Source organism: Leuresthes tenuis, unplaced genomic scaffold (genome assembly GCF_036924035.1).
Source record: "Leuresthes tenuis unplaced genomic scaffold, fLeuTen1.0.hap1 SCAF_18, whole genome shotgun sequence".
Classification (NCBI taxonomy): domain Eukaryota; kingdom Metazoa; phylum Chordata; class Actinopteri; order Atheriniformes; family Atherinopsidae; genus Leuresthes; species Leuresthes tenuis.
Genome location: NW_027325372.1, coordinates 2,999,577 through 3,013,904, shown reverse-complemented (window position 1 = coordinate 3,013,904; position 14,328 = coordinate 2,999,577). Strand labels below are relative to the sequence as shown.

At 40.8% G+C, this 14,328-nt stretch overlaps 2 protein-coding genes across 2 annotated transcripts in view; one reads left to right on the top strand and one right to left on the bottom strand.

Moving 5' to 3' along the window:
• The window catches only part of LOC140275544 (tripartite motif-containing protein 16-like), a 292,422-nt gene that overhangs the window by 210,517 nt on the left and 67,577 nt on the right, over window positions 1-14,328 (top strand). The gene's annotated exons all lie outside the window — the stretch shown is intronic.
• On the bottom strand, window positions 2,159-11,949 carry sfpq (splicing factor proline/glutamine-rich). The gene is made up of 10 exons (XM_072370279.1): window positions 11,000-11,949; window positions 10,003-10,191; window positions 9,589-9,890; window positions 9,398-9,493; window positions 8,637-8,833; window positions 8,415-8,499; window positions 8,196-8,307; window positions 8,054-8,102; window positions 5,592-5,698; window positions 2,159-2,640 (listed from the first exon to the last, which is right to left on the bottom strand). The coding sequence occupies exons 1-10, from the start codon at window positions 11,813-11,815 to the stop codon at window positions 2,530-2,532; spliced, it is 2,064 nt and encodes a 687-aa protein (XP_072226380.1). The 5' UTR covers window positions 11,816-11,949; the 3' UTR covers window positions 2,159-2,529.

The window sequence follows — 14,328 nt, the reverse complement described above, 5'->3', positions numbered from 1 at the left end:
ATAAAATGACTTTATGAAGACGTCCAAAACTACCAATATTCCACAGAGTAAAAGCTGAACAAGATGAAGCTACAGGACACACTTAAATGAAATGGTTAATCTCAGGAGTTGGCATGATTACAACATTACTTACACTCACTTTTCAGGCTGCGCCTCGGTACCAAACAACTGATAAAAGGTTGAAAAACTGCTCAGGAAGTACAGACATCTTTTTGTTGAGCAGAAAAATGTGGAGTCAGAAAAAAAGCAGAACTAACTTTAAGTAAAAGCCTTAATAACATTGAATTAGTTTAAGGTTTTACCCATGAGCTGAATCAGAACCAACCTATCAGTCATGGAAGTTCACTTAGTGACAGTTTCTGGATGTGGAATATTAAAATATCACGTTTGTGGATTCTTATAATCCAGCTATGATCCATCTAAAAACGGCCATGTGCTGAAAAGCTAATAAATGCTGGTTCTGTGGAAAGAATCCCATTAATGACAAAGGTACCAGCACCCTTTCAAAGATGGCCGACTACAAAAAGATGCTGAGGGAGCTTCTCGGTGCCATGTGGCTGTTTTACACACATTATTTCTGTGAAACAGTAGATTCAGAACATAAAAAATATGTAGCACAGAGTAGTAATGAATCCCACTGCAGTTTGAGCCTGTTCAAAAACCTGGAAACTCAAGGTAACCCAAGCCAGGCTGAACGTTTCTTTCAGGATCAACATAAACAGAAATGTGTGCAGGTTCATTATTCTTCTGCTACGTCTGCCAATTAACGAGCAGAGCGAGTGGGACACTGATCAGAAAAAGCAAGTGTACAAATACTCTTAAGATCTCAAAAATAATTAGACATTTTTTTAGAGAGATTAACCATTTGTTGGTGGGTTTTTTTTTTTTTGGAAAACATAAAGCTGACCGTCTTCATCCGGAGAAGACATCCAAGACCTTTTAGCTTCTCAGTCATTCTTTCAAATCTGATCCTCAAGTCCAAAAATAAATCGTGGAGTCATGATTTAGACTTTCTACCTTTCACTTTAGCATCTACCTTCTAAGTTCCAGTGAAACAAGTGATTCAGACTACGTTTACATGCAGGACAGTAAGGCGAAAATTAGTCAGGAAGCGGTTGAAACGCTGTCCTGGTCGTGAAGATAAGGGATGGCAGAAGACACCAGTTTCTGGCTGCTGGCATCTAACCACGAGCCAGTCAGCACAGATATGTCAAGCTAGTTTCAGCTCAACGTGGCCATTTAACTGGACCGCCGCCCGTGTGCCAGCAAACATGCACAGGAGAGGACTCGAGAAGCCGTGAACTTTGTGAGAAAACCTTCCAGACCTCCTCTGTGGGAGACTGAGGTGCATGAAAGCTTAGCCGACGCCTTTAAGCTGTGGTTATGGAAAGATAAAAAGCCTAATTTTATTAGAGCAGAGCAACAGTCTGGATATGCTTTAAGTGAACTTTTACATAGTCTTAATGGGCTTAAAAATAAGTGAATGAGAGCAGCTTTATTGGGAACTTTACAGCACGTACAGAGAGGCTTCGATAGCTGAGCGTTGCCATAACAGCGTGAATCCGAGTTATTTCGGCTTCAATTTCAGTTGGAATAATGTGTTTAAACTTCTTTCAAAAGGCTGGTCAAAGTAGTTCATCGTTGTCTTTACTGTGTAAACTGAACTGCATGTGAACGTAGTCAACTCCTCAAAGCGTGGACACACTTCTGTGATCCGTGCATGTGAGGAGACGATTGCTGGAGAACAGTCAGAAACTAATCCAGAGTCTTTAAGGTTCTATGTGTGGTACATCTGCTGCCCTGAAGCATCACGGCAAACCGATTAGAGAAGGTGAACAAAGACATCAACTCGGAGGAAGCAGTTCTACTTATTACACAGAACAGCTTCAAAATGGTCAGGTTTTAAAAGGATGTTGAACATTCAAGAGTCAAAAACTACCAACAGCAGCTCCGTTAGAAATCAAAATAAACGACAGATGTCAATCATCTGAATTTGATGGAAATAAATCAAAGATGCGAAGGACAAGGATTCGTTTTGGAGACAACACATAGAACCCTAAAAGACTTAAAGTGGCAGTTTGCAAACACATTGTCGGGACTCGTTTGCTTTGTGTCCAAAAGGAAATATTCAGCTTTAGGAAATAACGTTAAAAGTGTGTCCTGATGGAACCAGTTTGTCTTTATTATTGTACATGCTTTAACTCCAAATGTGTGGCACAAAACACAGCCATGGGAGGTTCAAAAGGTTACAGTTATCACTTCACGGCGACTCACAGAGCATAATACATCGAGAACGAAAAAGATACATGGTCTGAAAGAACAACTGGATCACACCAGGGTGACCGTTCCTTCCTCACTAAGGACAATACAAAATAAAAAATGAAAATATTGACTAAGTCATAAAATGGGTAAATTGCCTGGCTAAAACGTTGCAACATTTTCAACTTAAATACCACAAATGTGACTCAAAATGTTCTTGTTGGAGACTCTATACAAAATGGTGCTGCTGGAGGCGTCAAAGAGCAGCGTTTAAAAACGGGGTTTCTTAAGAGGACCATCAAACTCCTCGCGGACCCTGCCGTACCCGGCGGTACCAGGACCCATGCCCCTTGGACCGCCCTGGGCGAAGCGCTCATTGCGCTGTGAGGGGTGGGTGGGGGGGGGGGGGGGGGGATAAGTTATGAGATGGCGAAAGCACACAGTTCATGTCCATGTGGAGGTGCATAAAAAATGTATGGTTTGTTTTTATCGTGAGCAGGTTTACAAAACAACCAGCAGGAGACACATCCGAAGAAACGGTTCGTTCCAATAGAAGGTCCACAGGTGCCACAGGTTACATACGGAAAAGGAAGAGAGGGTAATGCTTTCGTTAGTCAGAGCCGACCTATTATGGTCCTTGATCCAGTGCATGCCAACACTATCCTACAGGCCGGATTGTTCATCAGGCCAAACATTAGTTAATGCAGACTATACCTACGTGTTGCTGTTCATTAATATGGCAGCCAGTAACAAAATATGAGAATAAATACATTTATTCACAATTTGTTTCAGCCAGCATTCGTATTTCTCTCGAAATGTGTAAAATTTCTGAATAAATGTGCCAGTAAAACTTTGACAAACTCCTAAAATTTGATGCAGTTGTGTAAAATTTGTCATGAAAGTGTAGAAAACGGCTGACCAGCCATGAGAAACATGTGATGTGAAGGCATCGACAGAAACGGGACAGCTGGACAAACCCTTCCAAATAAGAAGGTGAGTCATGAACTGTGTGAGACGTTTGATAAGAGAAAACGCCGTCATTGTGGACTTTAAATGATCTGTGCAACTAATAGTGGAAAGTCCACAATAAAAGCCAAAAATCTGAAGGAAAACAGCTCCAACTAATAAAAAACAGAATTAAGCTCAGAACTCGTCTTCATTTTTAATTAAGAGTAGTAAAAGTTGTCAAAGTGGATCTAATATACATTATTCTTAGTAACTTTAGAGATGCACCGATTGAAAATGAGAGATTCTGAATTATTAAATAAGAACGCAGCAAACTTCTGGATATCAACTAAAGAAGAGCACCAGCTAACAGGATGTTCTCTAAATCTTTCCTAACATCTCACTATATGTTTTATGTTGTTTATGCATTTAGCTTTTATCCAAAGCGACTTACACTGGCAGGGTAAGGGACCTAAGGACCCCTACTGTACCTTTAATGTAGGGGATTTGAACCCAGGTCACCCACATGAAACGTGGCAATCGTACCTCTACACTATCCAGACTATAAGGTGTTAGTGTTTCTACACCAGTGAGACAGTTAACCTCAACATGTAAAACAGTGTCTGACACGACAGTTAAAAACAAGCAGCCGCTGTGAGACGCTGCAGAAACAGTTCCTGTGGAAAAGGCAGTGAAATAAACTGATGGGGCCTTAAATCTTTACCCCTGACCGTGCCGTGGGGACATTTTAAATCCAGACTCACAGCTCCGGTTAGGATGTAAAACATCCGACAGTGCAGATAGAGTTCGAGTGCTTTTAATTCTGCTCGTTTCCTCGTACGTCTTAAAGCTCACCGCCGCTCTGAGCAGCGCTGAACTGCAGCTGAGTCATTGGACTAATTTGGCCACGACGGGGGAAAATACACACAACACAAAGAGCAGGGACACTTGTGCATTGTTTTGTACATTTCTGGTGCCTCTGAGCTGGAAATGTGGTAAATCTGAGCTGAAATTAACTGTGTGCTTAAGGAAGAGCCTCCATTTAGCACAACTATTGTCCACTAAAGAGCTTACGTGACTAAATTCAGTGACCATTGGCAACAACTTTACATCATGGCGGTGCTCGTGAGGCTGTGGGGTGAACGCTTATGTCATGATGCAGCCCAGAGACTCGGTTTAATTTGACCCAGAATGCACAGAATCGGTGCATCTCAAAGTTACACGACTGAACTGAGCGTTTATGCAACTTCACAGGAACGAAGACATTAGAAATGTCAGGGTGGCCATTTTAAAAGATGGAAAAATCAACATAACCAACATGTTTGAAGTGGCAGGAAAATAACCACCACAGGCTTTCATTAAAAGAAAGAAAAAGGTTTCTGTGCTTTAAAGTCAAACGTGCACCACTTTAGTTTGAGGAGCTGAAACATAAATACTTTATATTCAGATCATTTAGCAGCTCTTCAGCTGTAATCCAGAAACAAACCTGACGTCTGAGCTAAAGTTCTACCAAGAAAACATGTCCAGCGTTCAGATAAATTATCTTAAGAACAAATAGTCACAAAACAGCTCCTGCCCCCATCAATTTATCCTCAAGGACGACCAATTTATCGAGATGTAAATTCAAGGTTTTATACCGTCACACTGCACTAAAAGCATCAGAAATGCTCAGTTACAATGAACATAAGAAGGTAAACGTTGCTTGTGTGGACGTTGAAGTACAACCCTACTTCAGGTCTTTAAAAAAAGAAAAAAAAATAAGAAAAAATGAGTAAAAATAAAAGTAAAAAAAAAGGAGCATTACACCAGATTCCACACTTCCACTCAAAAATACACGGAGCCTGTTTGTGTGCTTCACAGAATCCATTCCTGTTCAAATAAATGATGCATGAGAGTGAAAGCACAGTTTATAACAGTTGGGAACAAAAAAGAAACAACGCTGGTATACGCCACTCTGCTGTCAGTCAGGAGAAAGTGCCTGTCCAGCTCACAAGAGACAGGGCTTGCAATAGCACTCTACTACACAGACGCCATCATCAGAGTGAGCAGATCGACAGAGGTGCATCTACAGCTGTCAGAAACACGCTGAGGAGCAGCGTCTGATGGTTTAGTGCAGCCTGACGGTTTTGTAGGTGGAGTAAGACTTGGTTGAGGGTAACTGAGGGGGCGTGGCTTGCCACTGAAACATTATCAGGCGGTACGTCTGACTCATTCAACAACCAGCAAACCTTCCAAAGACAGCTGTGAATGAAACCACTCGTATCCTCCCATCTTGCTCGGCCTGCCGGCCTTCGTGTTTAAAAGCAGCTGGGAGTCTTTCCCACCAAAAAGGAAAGCCAAACATGAACTACATTCACTACTGATCTTCCCAAAGTGGGATACGTTACCATTTCGCTGTTCATCAGGCCCCCAGAGGAGGATCCCATTCCCTGCTGATTCTCAAAGCCAATTCCACTCATTGGGAACTTCTGGTTGGCTCCACCAAAGGACATGTCTGACAAAAACACAGCAAGTCAAGGAAAGCACACCAAGCAAACACCAAAAGAGCTCCACAGTAAGCCGCTTCTATAGAATAAGTCCATTTAAATCAGATTTACATACATGTTGCCTCAGCACTCATTTTGTATAGATTAGATGCCTGTATGGTGGTTTTTAGATGTATGCAACAACTTATTTGGCATTATTTTGTGTAGAATGAGTTAAAGTTTGGACCTCAATGTGGCTGCACTGTGAGAGAAGCTGTGATATTTAGCCACCAGTGACAGATGCATATAAAAGAAAAGTTCATCTTAATCCTGTGGCTGCGTCGCACATTTTATTGATTCTTCTGAATCACGCACAGAAATTATTATTATTTTTAATGTAAAAGACATTTCTCATGTTTGTGGTGGGTTTTGGGATTTACAGAGCTTTTTATCGGTCCACAAAGGCAGCATGCACACCTTCTCAAACACTGGTGGATTCAACCATAAACTATAATAAACAATAATAATAATAATAAAGAACAGAGAGAAATACGGCCGCCATCTTGGACCCTACACTGAGTATAAGATGCCAGATCACTGTTTTCCTGCAGACCGGCGGACGATTGTGAACAGGGGTCAGGGGATTACTTTTCACAAGTAAGATTCAACAGGTTGTATTTTGTTAATAGAATATTATTGAACTGTATTTATGTCCGCCACCGAAATCGCAGCCAGCAAACGTTAAGATAGGCTAGGTTTACAGGCGATTAGGCCAACTGAGACTTTATAAATCATATATTCCATAACACAGGCTTAGATTACAGCTGACACAAGGATGCTGTTGTAGAAATAATGCAAATATTGCTGATATAACAGTGAGCAGGAAATTTTACATTTTTGCCTCTCATGTCTCATACCTGCCCCACTTCCTTAAAAATACAGACAACATCTGACTGTAGAATAGTTTCAAACAAGCCGACTTAAAACATCAGCAGCTTTGGTTTATTATCAACAGATGTGTGTCTAAATGGGAGTTTTGACCCGAACAAATAAGCTGGACCTTCTTTTTAAAACGTTTTTGTGTCGACTTTCTGAAATCTCCCGTTTTTATTTTGAAGGTTTCCAGGTTTCCATACATTTTATAAAGGATTTTTCTGTCTGTCCGTCTTCATTATTTCTGATAAAGATTTTAATTTATTTCAGAGAGAGATCTAGAGAGAGTAATTAAATAATTCAATGTAATTGTATTATAATTTAATTGCATTTCGGTATGTTTTGCTTTCGGCAACAATGGTTGATACCATTCAAGCCAATTTGATTCAATCTTGATATAGATATTCATTTTTTTCCTGATATACAACTTCTCTCTATTGTTTTTTCTTATATATAGATTTATGATGCATTATTTCCTCTTTTTTCAACTTATTAAAATAGCTGAGTAGTAAATAATCTGCTTCTCTATCACATATTAGAGTTTTTATATACGTCTGTGTGCAAATTATTATATATAATGTGTCTTTTGCAAAATAGCCTACTTATCATACATAACACATCACATCCCAGAATATTCTGTTACTGTTAAGCCTACAATGAATACTAAAATACGCCGAATCCTGTGCCCGGTATCACGCTCACATGTATGATGTTTGTAGAGAAAAACGGTGAAAATCAGTTCTGTATTCAGCGAGTTATGACTGATTAAAAGCACATCATTGCACCTGCCAGACGGATTACTCTGAGCGGAGCGGGCGACCGGTCCAAGATGGCGGCCCCACGGCTCGTCAGCGCCAGCAGGCAGTAGCTGTCGATGCCGCGTCTATTCTTTAGATATGTCTATGGATCTAACTGTCCATCATCCTCTAAACCAATGAGAACCAGCGATATTCACCACCTTCTATCAGTACAGGCCCCCATTGGACAAACCTGAGCCACATGCTCCGGTCTAACAAAAGCAGTTTTAGAGATTAGAAATTTACGTGCACTGAAGCTGTTGAGCTCACTTCCTTCTTTCTGCTCTTATTTGCACACATTTCATTAAGTTAATATGTGACATGTAACAATTATTCAGTCTGTTACAGAAACTCACCTTGGTTTTATCTTTCTTATGAACTAATTTGGTTATTTTTTTACACCGCTTCTGTGAACTAAACAGATTTGTAAATTAATCTGTAAACCAAAGTTTAAATTCACACAGTAAACATTTCATCTTTTTCAAAAACCAAATTTTAAGGCCAAATATTTCCGTTTCCAATACAAACTGTGATTATTCTGACTTTCCTGATATGCCACATCAGGTTATATGAAAGGCCTTAAAAGGTGATCATGAGCAGATAACAACACAACAGACTCCTGTAAAGGTTACAGAAATAAAAAATAAAACTTACCACCCATGCCCAAAGCTCCACCAGCATGCATTCTCATTTCTCTGTCCCTCTGGAATTAGACCATAAAAGACTTCTGTTAAGTTCAGCCAAACAAACATTAACCATCTGTTCATGAACTGTGGGTTAGTGACGTTAAACTCACATCCATGAAGTTGCCCATCCTGTAGTTCTCCTCACGCTGGCGCCGCATCTGTTCTTCCATCTCTCTCTTCCGAAGCATCTCCTCTTCTCGCCTGCGTCGTTCTTCCTCTTGTCTGTTTTTAACGAGTAAACATGACATCAGAAAAAGACGCAGATTTAAACGCACCAGGCAGGTTAAAGTCATACTGTCGGGCAGGTAAGTTAGGATGAATTAAAATACCTGAGCTGCATTTCCTTCCTCTTCTGCATCTCTTGGCTGTGCACCTCTTCCATGCGCCTCAGTTCCTCCTGTCGTCTCAGCAGCTCTGTAGGAAAACATCAAATATCTGCGTTTAAATGATGGAAACTGAGCAAAGCGGTCGACATGAACAACATGTTTTCATTAATAAACGCATTAAACAGCTAAAGGCATCCAAAAGGTCACACTGACACCAAAACAGACCTTGCCGGAGCATATTAGCCTGGTGCTCGTGGTAAGCATCCTCCATCTCACTCTCCAGCTTCTCTCGGGCTTCGAGCATGTTCTTCTCCACCTGCTGCCTCTGCTGCTTCTCCATTTCATCGAGGGACTTCCAACGTTTGGAGTACTCAAATTCAAAAGTGCCTGGACGGGCAAAGCGAGGGGGCTGCTCACGCTCCCTAAATGATTCATGAGATATGGAATGTTAGGTCAACATAACTGCATTAACATCACTTGTCCCACATGTGCATAAGTGTTTCCAACAATAATGCCCGACTACAATGAGTCCCGATGGGGTAAGTTTGGGTTCTAGTTAATGAATACCAGCCTCGACTGTTTACAGCAGCTTGCTTGATTGGTCCAACCAAGTATTTAATATGCAATTACAGCAGAAAACATTAAGTTAAAGGGTTTCTGTTCTGAGGCCAGCATCTTATTACATATTTGTTTGTTTTTCATATAATTTTGTTCTTTAAACTGCCGTTTTCTAATTATTCATGTAGCTGGGCTCATTCTTCTAGTATCTAGAAACAAATAAGAAGAGCCCTCATCCCCCATAACTGATCATAAGAGCCACACAGGTTGGGGTATTGGCTGGCTTTCTTCCTTAATCTAAACAATGCATTGAGTTGCATTACAACAAAAATATATTAGTTTTTTAGGCCAGATCATCCATCTGTAGCTTTAATTAATTAGCTTTTCTTAAAACTGTAAAATAATTTAGATTAAATTGACATGCTTACGCTTGATATCTGGGATTCTTTTGTGCTAATTTCTCTGGAAGACCATCTTCACAATCATACTGCTCCAGAGGCTCAACCACGACAGGACGAGGCGACCTAAAACAATAATAAATTTTAAAAAAAGACACGTCAAGACATCAAACATCTTTTTAAAGTTATGTTCGGAGTCTACAAAGACAAAACTAACTTACGTGGTGAGGAGGAAGACACCATCGTTGCACCGATCCAGCGCCTTCTTGGCAGCTGATCTCGAAGCAAACTCAACAATGCCCTTTCCTGCGGAGCGACCACGATCATCTACAACAACAACGGCCCTCTCAACCATCCCAAACTGTGAGAAAGCTTCCTCTAAGAGCTCGTTGGACACAAATGGAGACAGATTCTTCACAGACAGCGCTGCAGAGTGTGTAGCAAATCGAACACGCAAAGGTCTGCCTTTTATTGGAGTGTCATCCAGCTCTGCTTTTGCAATCTCTGCCAGAGCTCTGGACTCCTGCAACAGAACAGAACATAGTGATCAGGGCGATGTGTCCAGTCTGCAACACACAGTTGATGTAAACTAAATCTGGTCAGAAAAATAGATCTGGAAACAGATAAAGTCTTACCAGGCGGATGAAACCAAAGCCTTTTCCTTTGTTGATAAAGACCTCAGAGGGCTCTCCATATTTTGAAAACATCTTCCTGAAATCGTCCTCCGAGATATCATTGGGCAGATTACCAACAAACAGACGGCACCTCTGTGTGTAGGACTTCTCTCCGGGCTTCAACAGCATGGATAATGTAGCTATGAATGTCTGTTGAAAAACAAAATTGAAATTTAGCTAGAAGATATCTTACCACACCATAAAAAGCAGTTAAAAACACTAAAGGATACACTGCATTATGTTATACTCAAGTTTCCCAAAAATTATACTTTTGTCTTCCAGTCATAATAATTCTGTTGTGTCCACAGATTATAGATGGGTGCATTTATTTCATTAATAGTTTGTTAATGTTGTTATTGACGAATGAAAAAAAAAAACAGTCTTGTTGAAAGAATTCATCTTCTTTCCTTTAAATCAATTAAATAAACAAATGTGCGATTTACTCACAATCAAGAATGCATCACATATCACAATATAAAGTAAAATTATCTTTGTTTTGAAAGCATATTATTTTGTAAGTGAAACGTTCATTCACCACCCATCCCCCACGCGCTTTGTGTGCCGACAAAAAAAATAAAAATAAATAATATATATATTTATGCAGGTTCGCGTAACAACATATTGACAGGCGTCAGGTTACGTTGGATAACAGTCTAAAGTAATACTCTCAAAAGCAGTCAATACTAAATACATTATCTGTAATTTTCCCCATCGTTGACAAGATGGCTGCCGATCAAAGTGAACAAGATATGGAAGCGCTGAGTTTATTCACCACAACTGCCGCCGTAGGGTACAGCAGAAAACTACCGCTATAACACAAACGATACAAACAGATCCGCCCGCGTGGGATGTATTGCTCATTATATCGAGCGCACTGTTCTTGTTAGCTAACAGTTTCTGTCGACGCAATTCACTAGAAAAAAAAAAATAAAAATAGGTAAAAAGTATTAAAACTGACCTTCTCTTGGCTCATGTCTGACTCCGTATCACGGCTGTCTTCTTGTTTATTTGAATGGGTGGGTGCTCTTTGGCCTTGTGGGGGCCCTGCCCGCTGGCCTTGTTGGGGACCAGGCCTTTGGCCCTGGTTATAATTGGGCTTCTGGCCCTGCTGGAAACCTGGTCTTTGGCCCTGCTGGGGACCAGGCTTTGGGCTCTGCTGTGGACTTGGCTTCTGTCCATGTTGGGGTCCAGGTTTCGGTGCCTGCTGGGGACTAGGCTTGGGGGCCTGCTGGGCAACGGGCTTGGGGCTTTGCTGGGGGGGTTGCTTCTGCTGCTGTCCGTTAGCATTTCCAGCCGGTGACTTGAGCTGCTGGTTCTGATTCTGGTTTGCCTGTTTGGGCTGAGGGGAGGTCACGTTTGGCTTTGGCGGTGGTGACTGGATCTTCGGCTGAGGCGCAGGGGTGTTCGGCTTCGGCTGTTCCTGCTGCTGCTGTGCCGGCTTCGGTTGCTCCTGCTGTGGCTGTGTCGGTTTCTGCTGCTCCTGCTGCATCGGGCCTTTCATCGTGAGGGCCGGGCCGGGACTCGGTGCGGGAATGATAGGCATCGACTGGTTCTGTTGTGACTTCTGTGGACTATTCTGTGGTCCTTGATTCTGCGGTTTGTTGAAGTTATTATTGTGTCCCCTCCGATTTTGGTTGATATTCTGGAAAGGATGATTCCTGAAATGAGGGTTTGGCATTAACCCACCACGCATCGGGCCACCGGGCCCTCCACCTCTTCGGGGTTGGAAATTATTCATCCCAAGACCGCCACGATTATTGTTAAATCGAGACATTGATCCTTTGATCGACGATTATTATTATAGCCTAAAAGGTTAGCTACGTTAAAATTGTCTCTCACGGCCTTTTGGAAGTCCTCAAAATGGCGACCAACGGCTGGACACAAGCGTTCCTTTCTTTCAGGGGAAGAGACAACTAACTCCGCCCTGCTTCTCCCGAAGCCACTGATTGGTTCAATGCTCAGAAGGCGGAGTCAGTGTGTTCATTTAAAGGTGTCAATCATTGCCCCAGTAATCTCTGACCATCTCTAAGTCGAGAACACATTGGTAAATGATTGATCAAGTTACAAACATGTTTACAGAGGTTACGTCATATTTACAATGTTGACCTTAATTACCAGGGGAATATATGTGCTTCTTATCATTTCTCTGGTGTGACCATGTAGGTACTTAGTCTGCAGGGCTCCAGTCAACTTGGATGCAAACAGGAACCCAACATATATTTTTAAAACAATGTATAATTACAGTCGACTGTGCAATAACTGCATTTATTTCTACTCACTTCCGTCCTTAGATAGCTAATTTTCATTGCTCAACTAATATTAAAGGTATGCCAGGTAACATTAAAATACTGAGGGGTATAAGTCCAGTTTCCTTACAATTAAAGGGAGATTTTTTTACTTTTTCCTGTTGCATCTGCTCCTCCTTATTTAACAAATTTGACTTATTGTTTCCCAGAACTTAAAATGACTTCAATACAATTTGAAAAGCTATCTTCAATCCCTCCTCCTTGCATCATGTAATTAATTGTTGATACTACAGAAAAGTTGTAAACAAACAAAGATGTTTCATATGTTAGATACCACAAAGCAGCCATTGTTTGCCATGATGAAGGTTTTACATGCTTTTAGAAGTATTTTAAGCACCTTTCACAAGATTTTTTACAGGAATAGTTTCCAATTAATAGATGAGCCTGGTCAATTAAAAGGTAACTTGGTTTGAGACCATCAGTTGTTACTGGTTAAAGAACTCCGCTGAGACAAAAGATCAGAATATTTCTGTTGAAGAAGCTGTGATTACAGCAACTTAGATGTTAATTTAAGAGGAGTAACTGATTAGAAGTCGGTAAATAACAGCTCAGATCAGAGCCCGCAATAATCATCGAATGATTTCACCAGCTGCTTCATCCCCACTGTGAGGCATGGAGGAGGAGCTATGATGACCTGGGCTTGAGCTGCTTTGAGCTCAAAGCATTTCTTTTAAATCTCTTTTGAAAACGTGCTTTTGGCTGAATTTTGATGAGGAAACTTCTGGTTTGTAATGCATGATTGTAATTATAAAATGTGTGAATACGTGCACCTGCAGTCATTTACCTTTTCCTCTGTAAATCTGTTTTGAACGTCATCAGATAAATCGAATACTCATATAGCACCTCTATAAGCTTTTTACTTTGCATATCTGTATTTGTAGATTTTGTACTTGTTTTCACGCATTTAAAAGTGATGAAAAACTCAAACTATAAAACATCTTTATCTGTACGAAGCATAATTAATATATTTAAAACAAATTGTTCTTTCATTTTGGTTTTTCTTGCTTAACGCTACGTAATATTTTATACTTTTGAGGGTTTGAGCATCACTTTGAAGTGCAGAAAACAATCAAAACAAAAGAAAACCCTTCATTTAGTTGGTGAGAATTGTACATCCAGATATGGAAAAAGAAAGAGTCAACTCAAAAAGTTTGTTGGGTTTTTTTTTTTTTCTTTTTGGAGGAGGGGAGGAATAGGGTCATTTATTCTGCAAACAGGTGTTCTGGAAACAATACGTGGAGAGACCAGCAGTCTCTCATTATAAACAGACACGTTAAAGGATGAGATGACAACAGTGACAAAAGACAACAAATCGAACAAAACATGAAAAATATTAAACAATTATAACCCAGGAAAAAGAACACGAGACGACAGGAAACTCTGAAAAACCAAAAAACCCAAAAGGCTGCAAGTGGAGGAGATGAGACATTCATCGACAACAATCAAAACAGACGTCGTTCATCCTTTTTTGAATGTTTTTGTGCCTTTAAATCAGGTTTTAGAACAGCAGAACAGATAATCACGTTGAGAGCAAAACATTCTCAAAGGAAAATGAAAAACACTCGATATATATTCAAATATTATTATAATTATTAAACGCACTCCGTTACACTCCCACGGTCATGTTGGAGCAGCTTCTCGCCGAAGCTCTCCCTCTGTGAACATTAATGGTTTATCTTTAAATCTGACCGGCTGTATTCGGTTAGTGGGTTACAGCAGGGAGCCAAAGGAGGGAGCTGAGAACATGGTGCCAAAGATATGGAGGAAACAGGTTTCTCCAGAGCTCAAAGCAACTGAAACTGAGCTGGGAATCATAGGAAGGAGGCTGGCTGTGCAGGGACAGCTGGGTTTAGGAGGGGGAGAGTGTTGGTGCAACGATTCATTATGTGCAGTCTGTGCGGGTCTGTCATCCACCTTAAAGCCTGCAGTGTTGTTTCAAAAGGAAGAGGTGAACTGAGCTACTTAAAACATACAGATTCAC